This window comes from Heliangelus exortis, chromosome 18 (assembly GCF_036169615.1).
Source record: "Heliangelus exortis chromosome 18, bHelExo1.hap1, whole genome shotgun sequence".
NCBI lineage: Eukaryota > Metazoa > Chordata > Aves > Apodiformes > Trochilidae > Heliangelus > Heliangelus exortis.
This window is the reverse complement of record NC_092439.1, coordinates 2,202,000-2,228,390: the sequence shown is the minus strand read 5'-3', so window position 1 is coordinate 2,228,390 and position 26,391 is coordinate 2,202,000. Positions and strand designations below refer to the sequence as shown.

The window sequence follows — 26,391 nt, the reverse complement described above, 5'->3', positions numbered from 1 at the left end:
CTAATACAGATACTTGAGTCTACCTGTGACAGCTGCTAAATAGCAACAAGCCATCACCTGGCTGCTCTTGCCTCTGCTTCCTCATAGGATCCTTACAGAAGCAGACATCCTATTCCTAAAGATGTTGTCACTGATAGCAGCACTGTAAGGAAATGATACATTTGCCCATGAACAGAATTTATCCTGAGTTGTCAATAATTAGGAAAAGCTCTTACAGTCTCCTATGTATTTTGCATCCATTCGAGGAGAAACAAGGAAAGGTTTCATACGGCCAGGCTGGAGCCCTGGAACGTTTTACAATGTTAAATAATTAAGTTTCTTCACATTCCCATCCTGTGTGAGAGCAGCTGTATATGGGTATCAGTGAAACCATGAAACTGGAATAGTGGAAGGACACTGCTCTGAGGCAGGGCTCAAACAGCCACTCATTGCCAGGCAAGAGCTGAGCAGAGTTCAGCAATCTGACCCAAAATAAAAGCCTGCTCAGGTAGGCACAGCTGCCTTTTATAAATCACAACTATGGCAGAAGATGAAGCCTGGTGACCCAGCATTTTTGACAGGCAAAGGTGATTGACACTTCAGGTGGAGATTTCCTCCTGGCAAATGAGCAACAGAAGTAGGATAAAGTCTCAGGCTTTGAGAGAAACCATAATTCAGTTATTTATTTCCTACACTCAATCTTCTGCAAATACCTACCTCTGCTAAGCTTGTGACACCTGCAGAACACAACTACAAGTTACATACTTGAAGTCTTCCAAAGGGAACAAAAAATAAAAAAGTGTCATAGATCTTAAAAGTGCCAACAAGATCTCTGTGTTACCCATGCTTCCCCAAAACAAGCACATAAAGGAGGATCAATAAGCAGACTTTTTTAGGGCAGATTAAGTCATTCCAAAGTGTATTTCAACCAAATAAACAACCATGGTTTTAAAGCTTTCAAAAGGACAGTTAATGACTCTCTAGCTGGGGTCTATCTCCTATTGTCCTTTTCCTCTTAAGTTGTTTTTTAAGTACAATCTCCTCCCATTTGGCTGCAGAGCTTTGGAAGTGCTGGCATGTGACCCTGGAGATCCCTTTCCCATCTGTTCAAAGCATTTTTATGTTCCTGGAGTTGTTCTACTCAGATTTCTTCAAATACTCCTCTGAACACTTAACTTGACTCCTGTGAGGAGGCTGCTGATTTCAATGTTACTCATTACACAGACATCCAAGTGTTTGATTATCTCCATGCTGCTCTTCTCTCTTTATGTCAAGACAATCTCACTGTCTTCACTGCCTGAATATTGGAAGAGCAATTCACATGTGACACCAAGTTGCACAAACACCACAATGATGGGACAAGTGCTGTACCCAGCTTGATTCTCTCTTATGGTTAATGTGCCAAATGAACAGTTTAGCAGAGATGATGCCATACAGCCAAAAAAAAGGGAATTAGATACTCCCAAGGCTTTAAACTGGAAGATGTACATTATGCATGGGAATGTACCATTCTTCAAAGTGCCTCTCTGTGGCTGTGATGCAGGGCAGAAGATGCAATTGGCTTAAATGACTATATGTAAAGCCATTGTTGCTTTGATCTGGTGGAAACAACATATTGTGTTAAAAATCATTCACATATTGAGTGGCAGTTGTGAGTTTCTTATTATTATTAGAAAAACCCCTGGCTGCTTTCTGTGAATTTAGCTTTGGGAGCCGGAGTGTTCCAGTTTCAATCTGCATTCTGGGACAGGTAGCACAGACCAATTAATCATGAAAGCTCCCTCCAACAGTCTCACCTTCTTTTGTCTTTGAATAGCTTGATACAAATAAAAATGGGTCATCAATACATTCACAAGAAGACTGATACCCTGTCCTCAAAGAGGTGTTACATTTGCAGCACAGACACAAGGAAGAGCAATTGCCTACTCAGTGCAAAAGCATTTCATCTGAGGGTGGATATTGTTTGCTTGCTTGTTTTTACAGGCAGCACTAAAATACTTTTTTAGAGCAAGGATGCTGCTAGTTTTGACTCTGTAAATCCTGAGTGAAACAGAACTGATGAGGAACACATAATGCTGAGGAACAGATCAAACCCACTGCTCACCAAAGATTCCCTTGGTCAGAAGGAGCCAGGAGAAATAGGGGGATTTGGGCAATAAAGGTGGGGGCCAAATGTCTGTGATACAGAATGAGATACAGGTAGACAAGCAGAGCACGTTTATGGAGAAGAACAAACCCTAGCTGGAAAAGTGGGTGATAAAACCAGAGGCAGAACTGGAAGAAAGTAGTTACAAGAGGTATAAAGCCTCATTATCTTTTACTTGGTTTTCATGTAAGGGGGAGGAGGGACTGTACACAAAAAGAGAGGCAAATAAATGACAGTTCCAGTCTCTGACTGGGCAGAAATCAGCCAAACACTTGTGTGTGGTTTTAAGAGCAATCACAGATTCCTTGGGATTGACAGGATAGGAAGCAGTAGTAAAATGAAGCCTGTGCTACATTTATCATGGACATAAAGAAAAACAAACAAAAACCCCATAACTGGAAGGCTCTACAAGCGTGATTTGAATAATAAGAATTACAGAAAATAGTTGGCATGGAACATTTAGCAAATTATACCTAAATTGCAGACAGTCAGCATGTGTTTACTCACAGGGAGCTTGCCTAACAGATCTCACACTGCCTCATTGAAGAAGCAGCAATAACAGAAAATATTTTACAAGGGGAATTTGTGGGCATAATTACATGGCCTGCAGGAAACACTTCTGATAGAATAATGAGCTGGAAGGTAAACATGAGTAGGGGAGCAACCACAACAACCCAGCTTCAATCAGGGTGATGTTATGGTGAAAGAGATAAAGCACAGGACACCAAGGCAGTGAAGGGTCTTGAATGAGAAGGCATATTCTGCACTGTTCCCAGGAAAACCCTTGGGAATGTGTATGGACAAGAATCCCAGAACAGGTGAAGTTTTGTATTTACTGAGGAGTATGTTATATCCTTGTCCACAAACAGAGGGAGGAAAAAATAGGATATAAAGTTTTGAGCATGTGAGGCTTCGAGTTTTAAATTCTAAGGCTGAAAGAGACTGTGAAGAATTATTCTGACTTCATTTAGAGTGCAATGCCCAAGAACCTCATCCAGACATTTCTGGCTGGACAACCATGTATCTAGGAAAAATACTTAGTCTCAATTTAAATACTTCAATAAACTCACTGTGTCCATAGGTTAATTGTTCTGATGAGTAATTACTCCCTGTGAATCTTAAATGTACTCTGAATTAGTCTGTCTGAAGTTTTCATATTCTGGTTTCTTTCTGTTGCATCTTTGTTTGATTTCACTGATCTCTGCAATCTTCTCCCTGGAGGTTCTACAGGTTTACTCTGAGTGACCTTACCCTAGAGTAAGCTGAACTTATTTAGTTTCTCACTACTTATCATGATTCTGTAACTCGAGATCATTCTTGGAATCTTCCTTCTATTCTTTCCAAATTTCTGATTTTTTTTCTCTGAAGGGTGTACACCATGTGTCCATATAAACTGGGCACAATTTACCAGTAAATGTCTAAACAGCACACTATTGTAGATACTATTATTTTAAGATTAAAAATCAGATATTGAAGACAGTACTGCATCCTGGTTTGGACCAGAAACTCAGTCTGAATTCCTGAGAGTAACTCTACAATCTGGTTTCCAGTAGAGTTAAACCTGATTCTTTTTTTCCTCATTTTTTTCAGTTTGTTGTTTGTTTGGGGTTTTTTCTACACTTAATCAGAAGAGAATCTGGGACAACTACACAGTTCTGGTTAGAGGAAGAAAAAAAAAAAATAGACAACACAGAAGGTTCAAGAGAGGATAACTGAGCTAATAAGCCTTAATGACCCTAAATGATAAGTAAAAGAAGGTTAAACATGCTCTGGAAAAGAGAAGATTAACAGGAGACCTTGCTGATATTTAAAATACCTTCAGGGAACAGAAAGGATAAATTTTAGTAGACAAGCAAATTAATAGATATGCAAGCATGATTAATTAATTAACATCTGTATTACTTAATGATAATGAAAAGCTCCCTATTATTGCTGAGCTGCATTAGGAGGAAAAATAAAAGAAAATTACTAGAGATATCACAAGGCTGTGCAAGCATCTGGGTTGGCATAACACAGGCAGAGTGATGGAGGAGGAAAAGGGACCAGGGGTAATTTTTTGATATGACACAAGAGCTTTCTGTTTGGAGAATTCATTTTTGCCATCTTTGCCTTCAAAATAATTGCACCTATCTTCCACTTAGTTCAGCTTCAAGATTCCCCTTACAGAAGGAATCTCTGTCCTTTAAAACCTGGTTAGACAAAGACCTGAACTGTCCTCAGGTGGATTCAGGCTTGACCCTGCTCTGAGCTGCAGGTTGGGCTGGAGGGCTCCAAAATGTGAAAAAATCTATGATGCTGTGATAAAAAGGAAGATTTTATAGCTTAAATAATAGCAGAGTTATTATTCCTGTGGTACTAATAAGGACAATATTAACATAATTTACATAAGTGTCATATATTTAAATGCCAAAAAACATCCAGCAAATAATTGAGGAAAATTTGTGCCTGGTCACACACTGTGGTCTCTGAGGTGGTGTAGTGGCTCTTGATAACTATCACAGAATTTACTGAAGCAAATGTATTTTTCAAGCAAGAGGCTGATTTATCAAACAGAATATATATCAAACAGAAGCTACTTTTTTGATCTGGAGAGGTGAAGGCTGTTTTTAAATGAATCTCAGTATAAAAGAACTATTTGGACCTCAATTTTCTTTCTTCTTCAATGGTGATATAAACAACTGGAAAGAGATGCTTTCCTTTCAGTCCCTGAAACTCAGCATACTGCTTTTAAAAAATATTTTTGCTAAAAAAATTTCATGATTAATAGCTAGAGCTCATTAGATGTTTTATACTTAAAATGTGTATCTTGCTTTGTATTACAGTATTTAAAATATTATATTAGATGCTTTGAAATGTCATAAGATCTGCAACTTGCTACCTGTATCCCTTTTTGATGCAAATTCAGACTGCTACCCAATGACATTTAGAGTGGAATCATTCTATTACACATTCACCTAACACAAATAGAAACTCCAAATAGCCCATTCTCTACCCATCCCTCCTTTCCCAACTAACCCATCGTTGTTTGACCACCTGCACCCAGTCTGAACAGATTTTGATCTAAATGCAAAACCCTCTGCCTCCAGGATCACCTCCCTAAGTGTGCTCGAGTCCCTTAAAAATCTTGCAAAGGAAGCAAACAGAAAAGAAAAAGTCATTTTTGTTACAGTGCAGTTACCAGCACTGGGAAATGTCACTGTCATCATGGCTTGAAATGCTTCATCTAAATTCATACTGAACTCAAGCTGCTGATGCTCCTCCTCTCTCCCTCTTAAGAGTCAAATGCAGCTTCCCAAATTCCCCTCTTTCTAGGGCTGAACTGCCAGACAATTCCCCTCCTAGTTATCAAGATCAAAAAGGCTTTTTCACCTCAGCTGCCATTATTGTAACTGCTGATAATACAGGGGGTTTTTTTCTGGCATCTTCTGACAAAGGATTATGTCAGTAGGAGATCAGCTGCTCAGCTGCACCCTGCTACACAAATTTGCATCCTTTCTCCTGCTAAGTGTCAGAAACTGTAGTATTATAGTGCTCCCAGTTTTGAACCTCTTATCTGCATTGCCAAAGCAGGAGGCTCCAGGAACACAATCCATACTCCCACGAAAGGCTCTGCCCTTGCCATGCATCAAAGTCCCTCCTGGAGACATCAGTGAGGCCAGGAAGAAAAACTGGTGACAGCAGACAGTGTGGGACACCAAGATTTCTTGGTTTCCCCCCCCCCTCTGCCTAACTGAGAAGGTTCTCTTCAGGTTGCACCCAAGGCCACCCCTTTTCATACCTCTGGGAGGTAGGGGCAGCCAACAAACATCCTGGCATGGTTTCACAGTACATGTGGACACGTGGCATCCCTCAGCTCAAGGAGACAGGAGCCTTCTGCTCTGGCACACGAGGATCCTTGCTGCAGGGAACAGCTCAAATCAAATCAAACAGAGAGCTCAATCTTGTGAGTCATGCACAGCAAACCCGAGTCACAGCAGAGCTCAGCTGTGTGCACCTTCCACACACAGCCCAGTGGTTCTGGATCAGGGGTCTTTTTCTCACCAACAGGGCACCAATAACACAACCACAACTGAAATTATTATCCTGATACACAGTTGTTAGATAGAAATTGTGTCCTGTCTGGTCTATCTGTGGCTGAATTTTGTTGCCTTTCCTCAGGCTACAGTCCTGCTGAACCTAAAAGTTTCTTTGAGGAAATTGTGAAGATTTAGTGCAAGAACAATATTTAATGGATGAAGTATAAGTTTGGCTGATTAGTTACACCACGTTTGTGTAAGCGTGACATCCACTGGTGGGTAGTGGAGAGTGAAACTCAGCAAGCAAGCAGCTCCAGAAACTGCAGTCCCAGAGCTCTACATTTACATAACCTCTTATTCCAACAAACTTTACCAAAAGCTTTGCCCACAGAGTGGTATTTGCCTAGCAAATATTTTTGAGAGAAAACGACATTAATTAAAAAGAAGCAGTAAAGTCAGAGGTGTTTACTACTACTTCTCCAAAAATTCTTTTTTAATAAACAGAACAGAAAGCACAACTGGCTAAATAGTTTTGCAGCAGCACTAGTGGCTTAACAATTGTCTACCAGTGGGGAAACCCAGAGAGGTGTGGACAGAAACAGTTTCATGGTTAAAACACAGAACTGTAAGTTGTTTGGATGTTTTGTCTTCAAATTTTTCAGTGTTTTTTTCTGAGACTGGGCAAGTGAAGAAATCACCCTGCATTTGGAAGAGACAAAGCACAGATGAAGAAAAAAATTGGACTGGAAAAGACCTTTGAAGCCTACCTGGTCCAACCCTCTTCTTGAAGCAGGGCTAATAAATCTTGTCCTTCATATGCTGGTAAAGAGTTTTCAGGAGGAACTGCTCCATCATCTTCCTAAGGACCAAGATGGGGCTGACTGGCCTGATGTTCCCTTCCTCCTTGCCTACCCTGAAGATGTTGCAGCATTTCCTTTTTTCTGTCATATGAGTTAATCCATGAGAATTAATTGTAAAAGGTTATAAAATCCTCAGAGGAATGCCAGGATTCAGTGGTCTGGATCCAACACTACAGAACAAGTTGGTGCTGAATTTTTAGACATGGACAAAAGCTCCTGTTTCTTAGCACACAAGAAATTCTCTCCCTTGATGCTGCAGTTTCATGAACCAGGAAGGCAGAGAGGGGGAGGGCAACCCCCACTTTCTGCATTGCTCAGCTTTGTGTCAACCTCCATGGTTGCCAGGACCATCCAAAAGCCAATTCAACTCACTACCCCATCTGAAAGCTAACTAGTCAAAACAAAAGAGGTTTTTTTGTTTGTTTTTCTGGTTTTTTTTTAATTGTTGTCATTTTAGTGAATTTGGTCATGAAAAAAAAAATCATCACAGATGAGGTAGAAGGAAAGGGTGGAGAAAAAGCCCATTTCTCTCTGATGGCAACAAGGCAACAGATCAGCTTGCATGTCTATGAGACTGCAGCCTAAAAATATGGACCTTTGGGATACTAAAGTGGTTCTCTAGAACAATGGTTAGCCCAAGTAGCTATAGCTGTAAGCACAGGAAAATAAACTTCTTTTTAATAATTTCTAAATGGTCAGATGAGGGAAATGTAAGTCATAGTTTTCTAGCTACTGAAGCAAACAAATGATGCACCCAAGCTTCTAACTTAATTTTCAGAAATGAAGCACAGGGCTGGTTTCTCAAGCTGATGCTCCTTATCCAGCTGTCAAGTATACTACTTAAATATTAACCATAAGTCTTCCTACTGTGAGCATCCAAACCAGAGGAGAGATGGTATTTCACCTGCTGTTTATTTATCCTGCACTGAATTGGAAGTAAAACTTCAGCTGAATGAGATCACGTGCAAGCTGCCATCTGTGCTTATTCCATCATTCCCGATTGTTTTATCTGGGGAGAAAAAGTCAGGTAGGGATTGTGACTTTGAGGTTGCAGCATGTACAGACTTAAGCAGGTGAGGTACTTGAGTTTTAAACTGCATTTTTTTGCACTGGGTTTTTGTGGAGCTTTTTTATTTCTGAGATTACCCCAGCTACTTCGCAGACTATACAAGCAGGTCTGTGTTTGATGTGTTTTACATTTCGTAAAAGAACTTCAACTTTGCTATTCAGATTTTTTTTTTTTTCTAAACCTGCTCTTCATAAACTGCCTTTTCAGCTTTTGTACTTTCTTCCAGTTACAGAGTAACAGGGGCTGTTGTCTAGGAAACACATCTTGTGTTCTCCCGAGCATCCCGGCACCGTTAATGAAAGAAATCCCTTTGCATCTCTGAGTCACATCATGTTAATTCAGCAACTCTGTGTGAGAGCCAAGTAACTGATTTAGTGTGCAACCTGCAATGCAAAATGCTCTTTACAAGACTACCAAAGTGAAAGAGCTACCACAAGGAAACCTTCCTCTCAAACCCTGTCAGCAGGTAGCTAGACAGGGAATTGCACATATTCAGAGAATCACACATACTCAGAGAATCTCATCTTTTCATACTTACCAAGGGCAATAATATTCAGCAAAAAAAATATTCAGCAAGTGGAATGGGAGGAGGAAAAGACCCAGACTACTGGTGATTTCTTAAGATGAACTCCATACATTACACATAAGATGTGTAAATCATCAGAAGATGATTTTTGATACTTCGTTGTATAAGAAAACTCTTATATTAAAAAAAAAATCAAAATCCAAGCCCAGAATTCAAGACTTAATGATTTTTTCACCTTCAAAGTACTGCAAAACTCTCCCTGGTTTATCCATCTTCACCACCTTTGAGCAGAAGAGTAGGCAGTTTACCAGTAAACAGGTAAGACTAAGCAACAGCAGAAAGGGGGCAGACAGGATTGTCATCTGGAAGCTGAGTGGCACCAATCAGGCACATTTAGGCACACTGGAGTCCATCTTCACTTTTCCTTTAAGAACATAATTGTCTCTGAAACAGATTGGATATTAAGAAAGTAAACCTGCAAAATTCACACCCAGCTGTTCACAAAAACTGCTCAGTATCAGCACCAACTTCAGCAAAACTGTTAATTCACATCTAAGGAAGGTAATTTGCTAACAGACTAGATGGAAAAAACCTGCTATTAAAAAGGTTTATGTGTAAGGCAAGTGGACTGATTCTAACTGGAGTGAAGGTACCACCTAAAATACAGGTGGAGAGGCACAGATGTTGCTGTACTACTGAAATTATTAGGATTGAGATTCTGGTGATATAAAGATGATATAAAGACAGAAAAACAGGTAAGACAGGAAGTTATATAGGTCTCCTCATTACATTTTTATTATTGTCACAAGCAATCAAAAATACAAATTAAGTGTTTATTTTAGCCTGCTGGCAAAAAGACACCAGACACCTGAATAACATAGCAACAGGAATGGATTTCATATCACTCCTTTCTGTACAAATACATCATTTGTTGTCTGCACCTACTGGCATCTTCTCCATGATTTTTTAATGATACACCACACTTTTGGTCCTTTGCTCCAGGGAATGCAAGCCTGCATTAAAATGATAATAAAAAAGCCATAACCCTGGTGATTTATAGGATCAAACTGAAACCTGTAAATGATCCACTCTCCTCAGAATATTAAAGCCATTTGCCATTCAAACCCAGATCTCATTTTTGCAGAGGGCCTCTCACTTTAATTGAAGGTCAGATCAATACCTCTATTTGTAGGGTGTTTGAAGGTGCCAGGAGACATTGCCATATGAAAATTCAACAAGACATTACACCAACATGCTCCTTCTTGCCCAAGGTTAGCCTGGAACAGGAAAAGGATATTTCAGCTTGTTAATCTCATTCTCCTCCATATTAGCTTGTCATGTTATTGGGCTTGGCTTCCACCTTTGCAAATTTAATTTATGTCAAAGCTTTGCTGTTGCTACATTACAATTCTTACCCTCTTTCTCCTGGGACTGATGTCAAAATCCCCAGTTAGGGAGTGAGCTGTAACTTGGGTGATTTTCACTATACAAGAGCTTGCAAACTGCTCCCCACCCATCATGGCACGAAGACTCAGCCACCCTGTGGCACAGTTAGTGACTCCACAGCTCTCCCCAGGTTTTCTAGCTCTGTGTTTGCAGCAATAATCAGGATCTTTACCTAAAACTGATGCAAGCAAAACAGATGGTGAGTTACAGCAACTGCTAATCAATTAATTAATCTCTTAATTTTGCACTATCCTTGGTCACAGCAGTAAGACATGTGTCTCTGAGCTGTCAGTGTCTGGTGAGTGAACACAAGCTTGCCTGGGCTGGAAGGTGGCCTGAGTGACCTCAGTGGTCCTTTCTATCCTTATTGCCAAGAAAAGTTCACTGGGAATGGAATCAGAAATTTGAATACTGCCCAGTATAACACTTCAAATGTGTCCTATGTGTTTTCCACTTATTTTGTTGGATGTGAACACACACAATCAGGGTGCCCAGATAATGAGATCTGCAGGTTTTGCTTCTTACACAAAAATGCTCATCAGTATTTTATATTATTAGCCTTGGAAGTAAAAGATCACCAGGTTTTCTTCCTCTTTCATTAAAAGCCTTGCAGATATGGTTTCCCCAGTGATTTCAAGCAGCTTTCTACACATGTGATTTGCTTTTCCCATTATACATTTTTCTCTCTTCTCTCCCTATTCTGCATACATGAGGTATAGCAGATGTAATTTGCTTTTTGAAGCCCATCACCCCCAATTAAAATAACCAACAATATTTTGATCAAAGGCTAATTATAAGTTCCCTGATTTTCCTCTTTGAAACTTGGAGCTCCAAGTGCTTGCACATTTTGTGCCTCAAAAATGTTACTGCTTTTAAAAACTAGTTTTCTTGGGGTTTTATTTTTTTGGGTTTGTGTTTTAGTTTTTTTTAAAGAAAGTGCCTCTGACTCTGAACTCTCCAAGAATTCAGATTCTTAAGTGGAAGCAAAGCCTTAATACCAAGTTCACCAGTTTCCTTGGTTATGGTTCCAAGATAACACTATTTCACCAAAGACTCAGCATCTAAATTTGAGGCAAAAATGGAGGAAAAAAGCCTCCAAAACAAAACTCTTGCTGCTTGTATTTTTTGAGTGCACATCAAGATCTCTGACATAACTGATAACAAATGTTTCACCTCGGATCCCTTATCATTTACAAGGAAAGCAGTAAAATGATGTGAAATACAGACTTGAAAGGCAGTGTTACAGGAGACTGAAGTCTCAGAAATTACTTGCAAGACAGCAGCCACATTTAAAAGTGAGGTGTCAAATATTCAGGGGGGTTTAATAAATTACATCTCTGGAAGCACCTGCAGCTATGCTAGTTTTTATGGATGGAAGTCTGTAACCTTCATATGAATTAATATTTTCCCCTAAAAGTTATTTCTATGAAAAGGAGGTATTTCTTCTTGGAAAAATATGTGAGGGGGACTATCTGCCTAGTCTTATGTTCGATAGATTGTCTTCCCTTTAGAAGAAATATCATTTAAATGATGGTGACAGAGTTTTCTTTGTTAAAGGGATAAGGGTTTGCTTTGAAGTGACACATTATTTAACATGTTTCCAAGAAAGCAGTTTTGAGAGTGTTAATGAAAGCTTATATTACACAGCTATTACCAAATAACAAAGAAGCAACTGTGAAGTTCAGAAAAAAATAGGAATAATTTGAAGTGCATAGGAGACAACTTCTTAAACAGTCAGGTAACAAGCCCTGAAAGCAGCAGGGTTCCAAGATGAAGCCCGTGTGCATTACAAGGACTCCATAAAGATCTAGAACATCAATCCAAAGAAAACACCAGTCTGAAAAATACACTTATAATCACTTAAGAGCATGCAAAGAGTATTCAAGCACAATACTTCACACATGCAGGGTTATTTAATGCTATTACTTGTTAAAGAAATTGAATCACCAGAAGAATCAAGGCACTTCAACAAGGTGAAGGAGCCCAGAAAGGAGATCTCAGAAGAACACCAGAACTCTGAAGCATCTTCACTGCTCACCTGCCCAACTGAGGCCAAAAACCTGATTGCAAAAGGTGCTGTATAAAGACAAACCCCCAAAACTGGTTCCTGTTCATGTGAACTTTTTAGTCTAAGAGAAGGCAGAGAAATAGAGGTTTGCCAAGTCAAACAAACAGCTTAAGAGTTTTACTCAATGCATTTTCAGAAGATGGTAAAATCCACCTCCAGCTTTTTCCCCATCTTTGGAAAGAGGGTCTTGTGTTTACTAGCAAGAACTTGACAGGTTTCATTTCAATCACAAAATGCTGAGTCTGACATCACATCAATTCAAAGTCTATGGCATCCACAATCATACAGAATACATTTGCCTGGTATTTGGAACTCTAAAAACATTACAGCTGACTCCAGTCTTCATGCAGAACATGATTAAAATTTGTCATTCAGGAAGATTTTATTTTTTTTTAATGGAAGCTGTGAAACAATTCTGTTTTCATTTTAAAATTGCTTAGCTAGAAAACTCAGAGGGAATGAAACCCTTTTCATCATAAAATTAAAATATAAATAGTAATTATTTTATCTTTATTAGATAAACTAGTCACTATGAAATTAATGTAAGCCACAGCAGCCTGGTTGCAATTTTATTGATGCATTAAAACCCAGAATATTTTAACAACATATTCCAAAGGTTATTAGTTGCTCCATAATCATCAGCTTAGCTTAGCACAGCAGATATGTAGCAAAAGTAAATGAAACATCAGTTAACTGCTTAGGAAGAGAGATGAAGAAAGCAATTAATACATCCAAGAAATGAACCTGGTATGTGTAAGTTCAGAAGTAGCTTGTTAAAGCTCTGCTGATGGGGCCTGGTGTTCACAGGGAGACAAAGGTCTTCTGCCAAACACTTTCAGGGAACTAAGGGAAGACAACCATACAAGCTCTACTGAAAGAACTGGTATTCAGCTCCACAGGAATCTACTGTATCCTCAGTAAAATAAAAACACTTGGCACCACTTAGCTGCACTTAAAAAGCCTTCTCTGGTAGCTAAACCTTGAATTATGAGTTTGACAGAATCCCTTCTCTGCATACTTCAGATTTAGCATTGGTTTAGCAGAGAGACAGCAGCAGCATGGGTCACCTCCTGGAGGGAAGGACACCACTTTGAAATGCAGAGGGGAGGGAAATCTGTGAAAATAAACAGCATAAACTACTGCTGTTCTTCTTGGAAAACACCCTGACTGAAATGTCAGTCTTGCTTTGGCATCAAGAATTAGAAGAAATTTGCTGATTTGCTAAAACCACCCCCTTAGGGTGTGGTTTTTAACGTGTGGCAGAAAGCCAAACCACTGCTGGAGGGGAATGGGGAGAGGTGAGATGTAGAGCAAGAGCACTACTTATCATGGGCTGCATGAGATGGAAGCATCCAAAAGCACCTCAGATGGACAACAGGGGCAGCTTCTTCATACTCATCTTTACCATAAACCTACACTGTAAAATCCATCACCAAACCATGTCCCTGAGCCCAATGTCACATGTCTTCTAAATACCTTCAGGGATGGTGACTCCACTGTACCCACCACTGACATCAGTGGGTTAAACAAACTTTGGATTTCATAAGCTAATACCTTTACCAAAGAAGTCTACTTTTAATGAAAATTATGCTTTCAATTAAAGAATACACGAATTACCAATATTTCATAGCTAATCAAAGTAATTAATTTAATGCAACCGCTGATAAACAAGCCCTAAAACAATCTTGAAAACAGGATTTATCATTACAGTATAATGACAGAGAAAAAGTCCTAGACATGTCTACTGTATGAACCACATCTCCTGGTTTTTATGAACTAGGTTTTTCTTAGGTCTGATGGTGCTTATTATCTCCCAGTTGTATTATCTCCCAGTAATGCGTGCTGTTGAGCTCACTACTTAATTAGTTTATTTACACTGTTGCTAAATTGATGCATAATCTTCCTATTAAATATATGCCAGAAGTGAGCACAAAGGGAAGTGCAGAGCCACATCTAAATTTCCCAGGTGACTTTATACCTATATCTGTATTTAAATCATATTACTTCTGGGTACATCACTGGCTAATTTCATAACATGGACTCTTTTTTCCTATCCCAGCTTTGCCTGTCCCATCAAGTTTACTCCAGGGCACAAAACATCAGGATAGTTTTATGGGTAAGTTTATTTGATTAATATTCTAGAACCATGTATCATTATGCTCCAGAATGAACTTCAGTGGAAAAAAGGTCATCATCAACAGCTGTCCAGAGCTAGAATTATCCATCAAGAAAAATATAATCCCTAAAACAAAGTTTCAATTCCATCTCAGTCCCCTAAAAAAATTATCAGATGTTTTCAGAACTGGAGCTTGGGATGCTAGGCCATCTTCCAGTTAATGGTTTAGAATACAAATACAAGGAGAAGTTGATAAAAATAGAATGTAATAGTGAAAAAGACTGTGGATAGTTCAGACAGGGAAGAGAAGGAAAACTGTGCTTAAATAATTAACAAAGTATTGGTAATGTCAGCAGTGAGGAACAAACCTGAACTCAGAAAGCAGGACCCTGGCTAAACCTCAGACAGTTTGCAGGTTTTTCCTCCAGACCAGACAGGAGCAGACAGAGAACAGCCCATTATTAGATTCAGCCTCATACCAGCCATAATGTTAACGGATCATGATAGTCTACAGGAAACAAAAATAGTTCAGTGTTGGATTTTATAGGTCATGAGAATTAAATGTAGGCAGCGAGCACAATAGCAAAGAGAAATTACTGAGGAAGAATTACTCCAGCACTTAGATTAAACATTTAGTCACCAGAGCCAGAAAATGCTCCATCCTAATGCTTTCCCTCCCATACGTTGTCAGCTCAGTCGCCGTGAACAAATTAACAGTGATGTACAATGCTCTGTATTATTATCCAGCAGAAAACAGAGCAGTTCCAATCTGAATATTGTGAACTGAAGCACAGGAGAAGAAGAATGCTTCATTTCATCCCTCCCATGTCCTCCTCCCCATTCACACCAACATCTGTGTGTCCCACAGCAGCCTGGCTCTCGCTTGCTCTCACACACATGCACTCTCAGCTTCATCTTTTGGTGACCCCCCCACCTTTGTGTGACCACTTGGGTGCTGCACTGTGAGGCTTTTGTCCCATTTTTGGCACATAACTCTGTAATTCTCTTCTTTCTTCTACGTCGTGATGCTTTTAGTAGCACAATTGCCAAGCCCTGGAACAAAATTTGTGGTTCGGATCAAAATCATGCATCTGGTTTAAAAACATCTTGGGCAGAGGGGAGGAAATACATATGCACAGACAAAATAGATTCCTTTAGCATCAAGTTTTAGGAGTTGCATCTCAGAACTTCTCTCAGCCAGAAGAGTGTGTGTACATTTCTGTGTGTTGCAGAGCTGCAGGGAACTGAGATAGATGACTGAATCAGAGAAGCCTGCATATATAAAAACAAGAAAAGAAAACAAACAAACAAAAAGCTTTTCTTTCTTATCTGCTATAATCGAAAAAGTCTGCAATGCTGTTTCTTCTCTCTTCCCCTACCACTGCTTTTCTCTCATGCTGCTTTTTTCTATTGGCTGCTCACTGCTCATTTGCTTAAAGGCAGCCTCTGCTTTCTGTCCCACTCTGCTCCTGAGCTCAGCAAGATGTCCCAGCAACAATTCAAGTGTTGGAGCTCCTGCAGGTTGCAAGTTGTCTGTCAGGTGAGTTTGGGCTGGGTACCCACTTTCACAAATAATTCTTTGATCTATTTCAGTGCCCAAGAAAGGTTCAGGCTACAAGAATCCATATAATTTCTGGCCATTGTCTGAATTACAGCATTGCCTGAAGCTTCCACATTACACCCTAAACCCAATCAATCAAGCCATGAGTTTACACAACAGTAAAGCACAGGCCTTTTTTTTTATCCTCTTTTTTTATCTTCTGTAACTGTTTCCTTACTAGACTTTAGATTGTCTGCTCTAGCATCCAGCATTAACCAGAGAGAGAACACAGTATGTGTAACACACAGGACAATTTCCAGATGCAGACACCAAGGGAAGGGCATAAAATAGTGACCTCTGATTTTATTTTTCCTACATGAAAATATAATTTTTTGCTGAAGGCAGATATCAGGACAATTATCAGCAAGAATATTATGTGATGTACAAGGCAGACTTTCTACTCTGCAGAATGGAGAAAGGTGTCCTCCCAGGAAGCAGTGAATAATGAAATGCAAATGTTGTGCTTCCATCTAGAGGAGTAGGTGGGCAATTTATTTCCAAGTAAGAGCTGTTGGTTTTGTTGTGGGTTTTTAACTTTAGCTACTTCCTATCATTGTCCAATGTTCTGCATCAGTATGAACTTCAAGACTGAAAACAGTACATAAAAAAGCATCACCTTGGACAAAGTGATGCCTCAACAAAATTACATGAAAAATAAACACCCACCTTTTCCATGTCATCCCAGTTAGTGGTGATTCCATGCTCAATGGGACACACTTTAGTGTCAGGATCCCTCTTTTTCTTTGGGCTTCATCCCCTGTGCAGCTGTCTTTTTGCACCATTCCAATCATAACACCCTGCAGAGCACATTATTCTAATATTAGTGGCAGTGAGAGACAAAATAATTTTTAAGTTAAAACTTCACATGAAATTCTGCATCTGTTCTTGACCTGTTTCAGATCACACCCCCAAAAACGTGTGAGGAAATAAAATTGGAATTTATCATTTGCCACCTACTCTGCACAAACATCTTCTACCACGATTGCCCCAAATAGGCAATAAGACAGAAGGTAAAATATTACTCATCAACCAGCATTCTTTTTTCTCAGGGATACATTTTAATTCCAGAGATTCAATAATACAGCTGCTGAACTGCAAAATCACATGGCACCTCTAATTGCTAGTAAAAGCAAATGAACAATTTGAGAGGTTAAAGAATGGATGGGTTTTCAACCATTGATATTCAACAGTTTCTGGAGGTGTTCAAAATTCCTTCCTTAAAAGGCTTGGTATTTTATGCCTGTCAAGTCAGGCTTATTTATCTCAGCAAAACAATACACAGAACTTCAGGGAAGGGTTTTTACAGCCCAGAAAATTAAAATCTGACTCAGATATGAATAAAGTGAACAAAAATCTCCACCTTCTGTTTATAAAGGAACTGTTAAGGAACTAATTAAGCAAAAAGACCCCTTCAAAGGTCAAGAGAAGCCACAGTCTTGTTTGAGTGGGTGAACTGATGAGCTAGAGACCTTTTTTGAATCTTTATTGGGCCATACTGTCACTTAATGGAACACAAAAGGAACTTATCACTGGTATTCTTCTGGTTTCTCATGCAAGCAATGCTCTGCCAACTCTATTTCCTTTGTATTAATCCAGCAAGTATTAATTAATTCAGTAAATCTCGAAGAACACCTTTTCCAAAGGATCAAGAAATTCACCTGAAAGCTCAGTCCTCCAATTAACAAGCCAAACTCCTACAAAGGCCAACAAGAATTTTGCCTGAATAAACCTGATGCTTTATCACTGCCATGTGTGAAACCTCAAAAACAAACAAACAAGCAAAAAAACAAAAGAACCCAAACCAAACAAAACACTCCAAGGCAACTACCCAAACCAGACAGCACTTTGGTACCAACTGACCTGATTGTCAAGGATGTCCAATGATGGATGGAAATGCAGCTTTTGGGGTATGAGCCATAAAAAAAAAAAAAAGTCATTACCATTTTACAAAAAAAGACACCAATTACAGAGGAACAGATTGGATTTTTATAGAAATCCAGGCCTTTGCTAGACTAAGAAATATAAAGGAATCCTCAAAAGAAGGAAGTCTACAGGATTTACCTGCAGTGGTAACTACAGTCAGTAATATTTCCCATTCCACATGACAAACTCAAGTGATGCAGAAAATCAGACAGCATTTAGTAAATGTATACTCTGCAAATGTAAATAACAACCAGTTCCTCCTGCTTACCTGTCACACAACCATGCAGCAGGACTCACAAATCAGAATCCTTGGACCTTAAGCAGATAATTCACTAACATCTGTTCAAAGTCAGCCTTCCATCAGTAGAACTGTTGGAATCCTTCCATTTCCACACTCAAGATTTTTCTTTTCACACAGGTTATGATTTTATTCTAGCAAACAGAAAATCAAAAGACTTTTCCTTTTTGTGATTTCATGCCAGCTCCTTTAGACTCAGCTTGTTTTGATTGTACCTCCATCTTACAGAGATGTGAGCAGAAACACAGAGAGAATAAACACCAATGCAGGGTGTAAAAACAACCTTCCAGCAGCCACAGTCTTCACAAATAAGCTATTTTTTGAATCTGAAAAACAGCTGTGCAGTTGCAGAGGACACTGTAACAACACATGGATGTATTAATTTGCAACCCATAACACACTATTGTGTGTCTACAGAAAATGAATGCAAATACTGTTTCTCATAGCCCCTTAGCTGAAAATGTACCTTCTCCTCATCCCAAGTATGCACAACATATGATGTGTTGTGCCTATATAAGCTTGAATTTCATGTGCTGAGCAGCTGAGCAACATTTTGCCCCAAAGATATGCAGTAAATGTACACACCAAGAAGTTTAAGTGAATTTAAAACACCACCAAACAAACAAAAAACCCATCCCAAACCAACCAACCACACCAACAAAAAACAATGGAATCTGCACCTTTAAACAACAGCAAAGACAGTAAGTTGAAGACACTACTTCATGTCATCAGAATTCTCAATCTTTAATCAACAGCTTACCTCATTACAATATATGTATCTCTGCACCTTGACAGAGCCATTACAAGCTCTATGGCCAAAACCCAACCTTCTTATATCTTTTTTTTTTTTTTTTCAGAAAAAAAAAATCCAGTAGTTCTTCCTTTATTGCACTCCATATAACTTCTTGTTATAATCAAGAAGTCAATAAACAGTAATAGCTGAATCTTCCTTTAAAATTTATAGTTTAACTCTTAAAATAAAATTTATATAGAAAAGATATCATTTACAACCCATTCAGTAGCATTCGATCATTGTGTACTCACAAACAATATTAAATAACTTGTATGCAGCAGCTTCCTTAGAGGGCCAACAGAGGTGAATTCAACAGAGGTGAATATTTTCTCCTTAGCAAATATAATATTCCACTGTTAAAGAGCAATTCAAGTCAACTTTGGAGCAACTGTGATATACACAAATTTCTTTCAAGAAGCTTCAGAATCATATGTACAACTGTGTCCAGTGCATAGCTCAACAGCAGCATGTGAAAAGTCTATTATCTTGGATTGGCACACCATTACCTAGAGGGAAATAATTTACCCAGCAAATGCAGTGTACTCAGAGAACCCCAGTGAGGCACAGTAAAACAACAAGATGTAGTGTAACCAGGTAGGTGAGGAATAAATAGCGGGATTTTGCTCTGGAGGTCAGCAGCTTAGAGCAGTAAAGACTTCGTCCTCGGAGCCATCTTCTGAAGGAAAGGGCTCCTCCTTTCATCTGGTTAAGAAATAAAAAAAGTAACCATGAATAAAGATGAGAAGCAGCTCCACCTGTAGCTTAGGTTTCTGAGGCACTATAAACCTTTTGGCTCTGATGCAGCAGTGGATGCCACAGCACAGGCTGTAAGCAGAAATGATTTGAAAGAAAACAGTAGTGATAAAAGGGAGAGGAATGGAGAGAAGATATTTATGTATTATACAATTGTATGTGCACACTAGAGATGAAAATACACAGATATATGCATCCCCATTTCATGTAATGGATGTATTTCTAATATAAATGATTATTCACATTTTAATTTGGACATCTGTAATGTGTTCTAGGGAATGGTTTACACAACTGCCTCTATTTGACTCACCACCCACAACCCAAACAGAAAAAAATTAAGGACATTTTTTTAGTAAAATGTAGTTTCAGAAGTAGCTGGAATGACACTGAATGGATGCCTATCTATGGCCCATCCATCCCCAGGGTTTCACACACTATAAGAGGAATTCAGTCAGCTTCACAGAGCCAAGGCTGCTTCATGCCTGTGTTCACATACAAAGAAGACAACCCAGGACCACTGACTCCCAGTCACTCAGAAGGCAAATCCACACTCCAAGAATAAATGACAGTTGAAAGAAAGGTACAGGAAAAAAAACAAAAAAAAGAGTAACACGAAGGAGATAATGAGCTGTGCCACCTTCAATCCAGTCTGCAAGAAGCAGTGTACAACAGGCACAACACTTTAAAGTAGCTTCAGAGGGTTTAAAAGCTTTGGTTTCCTTACCTTTCGCACAATCACATGTTCACTAGGATTGATGATTAAGGCTTCCCTTTCCTCCTCAGCTTCCATCTGAACAGTGTATTCACTTGGTACAGACCTGTAGCTGCTTACTTCAAATCTAGAGAAAAGTTCAAGGGAGATAACAGAGCACTGAATTACCTGCCCCTTTAAAGTACCAAATTCACCTGAGAAATATTATTTTGTATACTTAAGTGACTGGGGGAATGTCACCACAGAAAGCAGTACAACATGTTGTCAGGTTTTTTCAGTCCCTATTTAAATCTACTCTCAAGGTGTTTCATTTACTCAGAATAAACCCCTTCATCACTAGCTGTTGGAACAGTGTTTTTGTAGATGATGGTAGTGATGGACATTTGATGTAGGCAGATGCATGATATATTAAACCTAAACTGTAGCTATACTAAAGCTGTTATATGAGATTTTATTTTTTTTTTTTGCAACACAAGCAATACCACTGACTACTAAGTCCAACATCTAAAGGAAGAAATGAAATAAAGAAAAAATCATGAAGTCCATTACACTTTCTTGATCCACAGAGCATGGTTATTGCTTCAGGTACTGTGGACTCACAAACAGGTTCTATTATTTGTTTGCTCTATTATTTGCTCAGAAATCTGTAGTTCTGTACTACACTTTGCATTTACTCCAGGCAGAGTGTAAATGAAAATCTCCCCATGTATTTTCTTAAGGGGAAGCAAAAGCAAAAGATGGCCTTGTTCTTCTGAACATAAAAGTTACTTCCTACCCACATAAGGGTTTAAAGCAGCAACCTACCTGTCACATACTTCAAAGGCATAAGAGAAGAAAAAGAAGTATGGTTTACAGACACTTATTTCAAAAGAAACAGACACTCATGTTATACAGGCAGGAGTACTTTACCTGTTACTTTGCTCCTCAGAGAGTCCAAGAGCCTCTTCTGCAGCTTCTCTCCTCCTCTTCTCTTCTGCCAGTGTTTCTGTAAGCTGTGAGAGAGCCTGCTGCACTGAATCATACTGTTGCTCTGTCTCTGCAAGCCTGTAACAAAATTAAATCTGAAATCAATACTTTATGTCCTTCAAGAATTAAATTCTTGAGGTTTTTCTATTAAGAAATGTTCTTTGTGATAAAAAATTATAACGGGAGGGTTCAGAACACATATTGAAATAAAGTCACCAATAAATACATATCTTTAAAAAACCAAACCACAAATATTATGAGCTAATAATAATCAAGAATATGACTATGATTCATTTAGTCCACTATAAATCCACTATAAATTCCTTTTTCCATCCAAATTCCTTGGAGGGATAGAAAAGCATTACTTCCACACTTACTGCACAACTGTCAGGAAAACAATATTGCTAATACATGCTTTCAGTCCTGACCTTTTTCTGAGCTCATTTAGCTCCATATTGTCTATTTCAACAATAACTGCAGATCTTTCCTGTGGTGCTCCAGGGGGAACTTCTGCTCTAGTTTCATCCTAGAAAATATGAAAAAAGAAAAAAAAAAAAGTTATCATGTTTTAGTTGCTAAAAACCTTTATTTCCTTTACAGAATTTATTTCTTTGTTTACTGTTAAAAATCTTTATTTTAAATAAAGGATTTATTTCAATTAAAGAAACCACAAGCACCACAAAGCAGCGGAACACATGATTATTGATTTAATTTCTAGAGCAGCAATTTTCCAAACCTGCTTGCTAACAAAGTTGGTGAAAAATACTGCCTGTGTGTGCTGAAGGACTTGAAGGATACACATACTCCACAATCTCTTAAAAATGTCTGAAGGGAAAGAAATGCACCCACAGATCCACCTAGTACTAGAGCATTCATCCCAGTTTGATCAGTGAGGCAGCTATCCATTTATTTATAATTCTCCGTGTTCAATTCTGCATAAGGAAGAGTAAGGGTTGTTTCCTACATGTTTCAATATGATATTTTAGGTTATTGATTGTCACTGAATAACCAAGAGAGCACAGGAAAAATTTAAAAAGTAAGAGATCACAAAGAAATGAGCTTACAGATGTACATGAGGCACTGAACTGGTGACATAAATCTCACTTCTGAAAATATTACTCAAACACCTTGCAAGATGGTTCATGACTGCTGTGAAATTATCACTGAATTTTGCTGATTCAGTGACTAGTGACCATGGAATTCCCTCTGCCAGCTGTAAACTGATTCAAGAAGATATGATACTTCAAAACAAAAAGAAGCAAGTATAAGCAGCTTCCTTAAATGAGATGCCAAGTAAAAACAGCTTTATCACAATAAAGACAGTTATAGTCAGCACCATCATGGGCTAGCAAAGGTACTGAATCAGTACAAGAAGTATTCATTTCAGTTTTAGCTTGAAAGGCAGAGAAACCTAAGCAAAGAAGGAGGAAAAAAATCTCAAACTATTTCCATTAATTTTTTTTACCTGAACAGTGCCTTGGAAAGATGTCACTTGCATTGTCTGATATTCCCTCTCCAGTCTTAAATAACGATTTTGCAAGTCAGTGTAACGAAGCTGGTTGTCCCTTAGAGTCTGTGAAAGGGCCTTCAGCTGGGCAGACAGGACAGCATTCTCTTCTGCTGACTGTACAAATTGAAAGAAATTAACATTTCAATAAATATTAGCAAGAGACCTGCTATTGAAACCATCTGAATACAAAAAGTTTCAAAATGGCACATGTTTTCTGGCAGGCTCACTGTTTGTTAATTTTTTCATGAGCAGAGGAGATAATGAAACCTGAGTAATGATTTTCCTTGTCATCAATACAACCAAAAAGGAAACTCAGGATTTTAAACCCCAATCTCCAGCAATGCTCAGAAGTTGAGTTTTCATCTTTTTTAAAAGAAAAGCAAACCTTAACTGGGTTATTCACCCTTTACCCAAACACCCACCTTCAGGAGATTGAGATCTCTACACCTATTTCAAAGTTTGGTTAAAAATGCTATTAGGTGTGTAAAATGTTTGAGTGAAGGAGGGAAAATAGACACAATGACAAAACTAAGTTATAACAAACCTGACTTGCTTCCAAAAAAAGGCCAGGCAAAGAGACATAAACATTACTAGAATTTCCAAGAATATTTACAAACTTTTGCAAACACAACTGAACACAAACTCATGTGCAGGTGGGGACAAACACACTCCTACCATTCTCTGTAAAAAAAATTTTACTTTCAGCAGAATTTCAGCACTGTCCCATCAAGCTCCTCAGAATACAAATTAAAATCAACCTCTCTTAGTCAAGTATTCAGTCAGGAAAGCTTGACAGAAAGATACTACTAACATTTAGTTTGCAATTTCTAGTCTGAGCTAACAGGGTTGTTTTGAAGAATTTAAGTTTTAAAGCAAACTAACTTTCAACCATGTAAGACACCAACAATTCAGCAATATTCCTGTGCTGACACCAGGTCAGTCACAAGTTCTTAGGATCACAGCTCTTGTTTTAAGTTACCTTGGAATTAACCTGCTGAAAATGCAGCTCCTTCTGCTGTATCTCCTGGAGACAGCGCTGCAGTTCAGTTTGAAGCTGATTCTTCTCAGCCAAGGCATGTCTGATCTCCTCTGGTGTATCTGCACTTCCAGCAAGGGAGACAGTTTCTAAAACCTTAAAAAAATGTTACCATAATCAGTGTAAATGGTATAGGATATATAAATATAAGTCTGGGCTACGTGACAATTTCCTTTTCACAAGATTATTTCCTTCTCGCAAGTTAATGCAAAATTTGCAAGAGACTTTATATGTATACATATATTAAAAAAAAAAGCTACTTCATGTTTTCAACTAAATAAATACTTCAACTAAAAAAGACCAATAAAGAGTTACCATGAAATTTGTAAACAGTCTGAAGTACACACACACAAAAAAGGAAAAAATTGTCGAAAGCCAACGGAATATAAAACACTTTTCAAAAATTATTTTAAAACTAGTTGTGGATGGTATTCATGACTTGTAAAAAACAGCTCTCTTGTGAATATGAATTTAAAGTTGAAAAACTGTTTTTGAAAAAAAACAACAAACCCCAACTTTTATCACTGATTCACAATTTTGGCCTTTATCTCTTGGGCAGGTCAACATTTTGATGTTAATCTCCAACAAGAGAGGGAAGTGTTCTACCCCTAAAGCTTTTGGAACCCAGTTTCCTATTAAATCCTAAGACTCCTATCCCATAAAATATTTCATAACCCAGCAGACATTACTGTTCAATAGCTTTTCTTTATAATTTTCATCACAGAAAATGAACAGCATATGAGACACAAACTTGGCCAACTAGAACATTTTTAACAAAAAGATCAGGAATACAGTTTACTGCCTTTGGCTCAGAAAAGGCAAGTAGGACTATTATTCTAAAATAACACTTTCCTTGATCCTCTAATGATAGTCTACAAAAGTAGACAGCAATTGCCAGCCTAGGTCTCATCTGTTGCCTTTGTAAATCTAGTATTTTGTTCCTGGCAGAAGCCAACTCCAGCTGCTTCAGGGGAAGGGCAAGAACACTGCCATTAGGCACATCTCTCCCTTTTCCCCCCAGTTAAGTCCTATTCTTATCTACAGCAATTAAAGAATGATTTAGGCTCTGAAGAATGAACTTTATTAGGTCTCTAAAATTTGTTAGCCTGAAGTATATAAATTCTGAAAGCTGTTGTCAATGTAAGCTACAAAGATTTTCTTTGATCTTCTTAAAACCAGCCTGAGAACAGGCTGTAGCTCTATCTGACAAAATATTCATGTTACCTGAAAAGGCACATTCCTTATTAGTTTAGTATTTGTGCCCAAATGTAAACCCAGAACAGGAGACAAGAAGTGAGAGTGCAGATTCCCATTTGACTTAAATCCCACAGTACTATGAGGTTGTGTTTTTTCTCTCTCATTTAGTTCTTCATGTAAACAACCCCATCTTTTTTGAAGTTTCCTATATTGTGTTTCCACCTCCTCTCTTTGAAACTTCTTTTTGTATTGCAATGTAATATTTCTTTGAGGCTGAGGTGTACTACAAATTCCTTACACTCAATAGTTATGTTTTCTGTGCCACTTCTACCACTTCTTCAACATGCAAATAACTTACTTGATTTAGACTTATTTTCTAAGATATATGCAAGTCATATAATTTCTCTAGCTATTCCTGAAATAAGAATTGCAACTCATTTGCTTGGAATAGCTGTAACTTGCTGATCCCAAGCAACACTGACACACACCTGATATTCATCACCTTTCCATACTTCCCTACCACATGCTGCAGAGTTCTCATTTGGGACCCAGGTTGCAAATTTAATCCAATAAACTGGTGAGAGTAGATCTGTGCCTCCAGCTACATTTCATCTGTTTACCTTGAGTGGGTAATTGCTGCCAGCAGAAACAGGTTTCTTAATCATGTCTTGCTGCAGCTTCTGTAGCTCTGCAATCTGTTGGTCTTTCTCAGCAACTGTGATCTGATACTGATTTTGCAGTGCCTGGGACTCAGAGAGGAGGAGGTTTTTTTCCATTCTGAACATAAAATATTAGAGTATATGTTAAATTATAAAATATAGCATAGAAGTCAATGAAAAGGATAAAGCTGCACTCATCTTTCTGAAACAATGACTGCAATGACCACAATCTGAACATTTCCAACACACACTCCAGTTTCAAGACACCTAACAAGTAAAATCAGACAATCAAGCCTGGAAAGCACTAACATCACATTTGCTTCATTGGTTTGGAGATTGGAGAAGTTCATTCATTGGCTATAAAGATATTAACAGCTGTTAATGCAATAAATACTACAACCACCTAAAGAATAAGACTGCACAACAGAGCAATCCTAGGTCACAGTTGCACTGCTCAAGAGAGCTGGTCTACCCTACTGCAAGTACACCAGTTTGAAAAGGAATATTTTCAACCCAAAAGATTGAAATAACAAACCTGTCACATGCCCAGAAACCACTGTCACACACAGGCAGTATCACAAAGGGCATAAAAGTAATTTAAATCCTTTTGAATGCAATGCATGGTGGTTTCTTTTTAAGTTTGGGATTAAAAAAATTGAAAAAGATTAGTCATGCCACACACTGGTTAAGTTTTCAGGTTATAATGAGGTTTGGCTTT

General features: G+C 38.4%; 1 protein-coding gene and 1 long non-coding RNA gene across 5 annotated transcripts in view; both read right to left on the bottom strand.

The window, feature by feature from the left end:
- Positions 1–10,011: 10,011 nt before the first annotated feature.
- Positions 10,012–17,427, bottom strand: LOC139804687 (uncharacterized). The gene is made up of 4 exons (XR_011729493.1): positions 16,493–17,427; positions 15,161–15,279; positions 14,595–14,734; positions 10,012–10,220 (listed from the first exon to the last, which is right to left on the bottom strand). It is a non-coding gene; the product is annotated as an uncharacterized lncRNA (long non-coding RNA).
- Positions 17,428–18,772: 1,345 nt separating this feature from the next.
- Positions 18,773–26,391, bottom strand: part of LOC139804686 (golgin subfamily B member 1-like) — a 39,999-nt gene continuing 32,380 nt past the window's right edge. For all 4 annotated transcript variants that reach the window (XM_071762161.1, XM_071762162.1, XM_071762163.1 and 1 more), the window contains 7 exons: positions 25,635–25,791; positions 23,761–23,913; positions 22,737–22,895; positions 21,700–21,797; positions 21,215–21,349; positions 20,318–20,432; positions 18,773–19,542 (listed from right to left, as the gene is read on the bottom strand). In XM_071762161.1, coding sequence (XP_071618262.1) covers positions 19,384–19,542; positions 20,318–20,432; positions 21,215–21,349; positions 21,700–21,797; positions 22,737–22,895; positions 23,761–23,913; positions 25,635–25,791 — 976 coding nt within the window. In that variant the 3' untranslated portion in view covers positions 18,773–19,383. The remainder of the gene's footprint in view (positions 19,543–20,317; positions 20,433–21,214; positions 21,350–21,699; positions 21,798–22,736; positions 22,896–23,760; positions 23,914–25,634; positions 25,792–26,391) is intronic.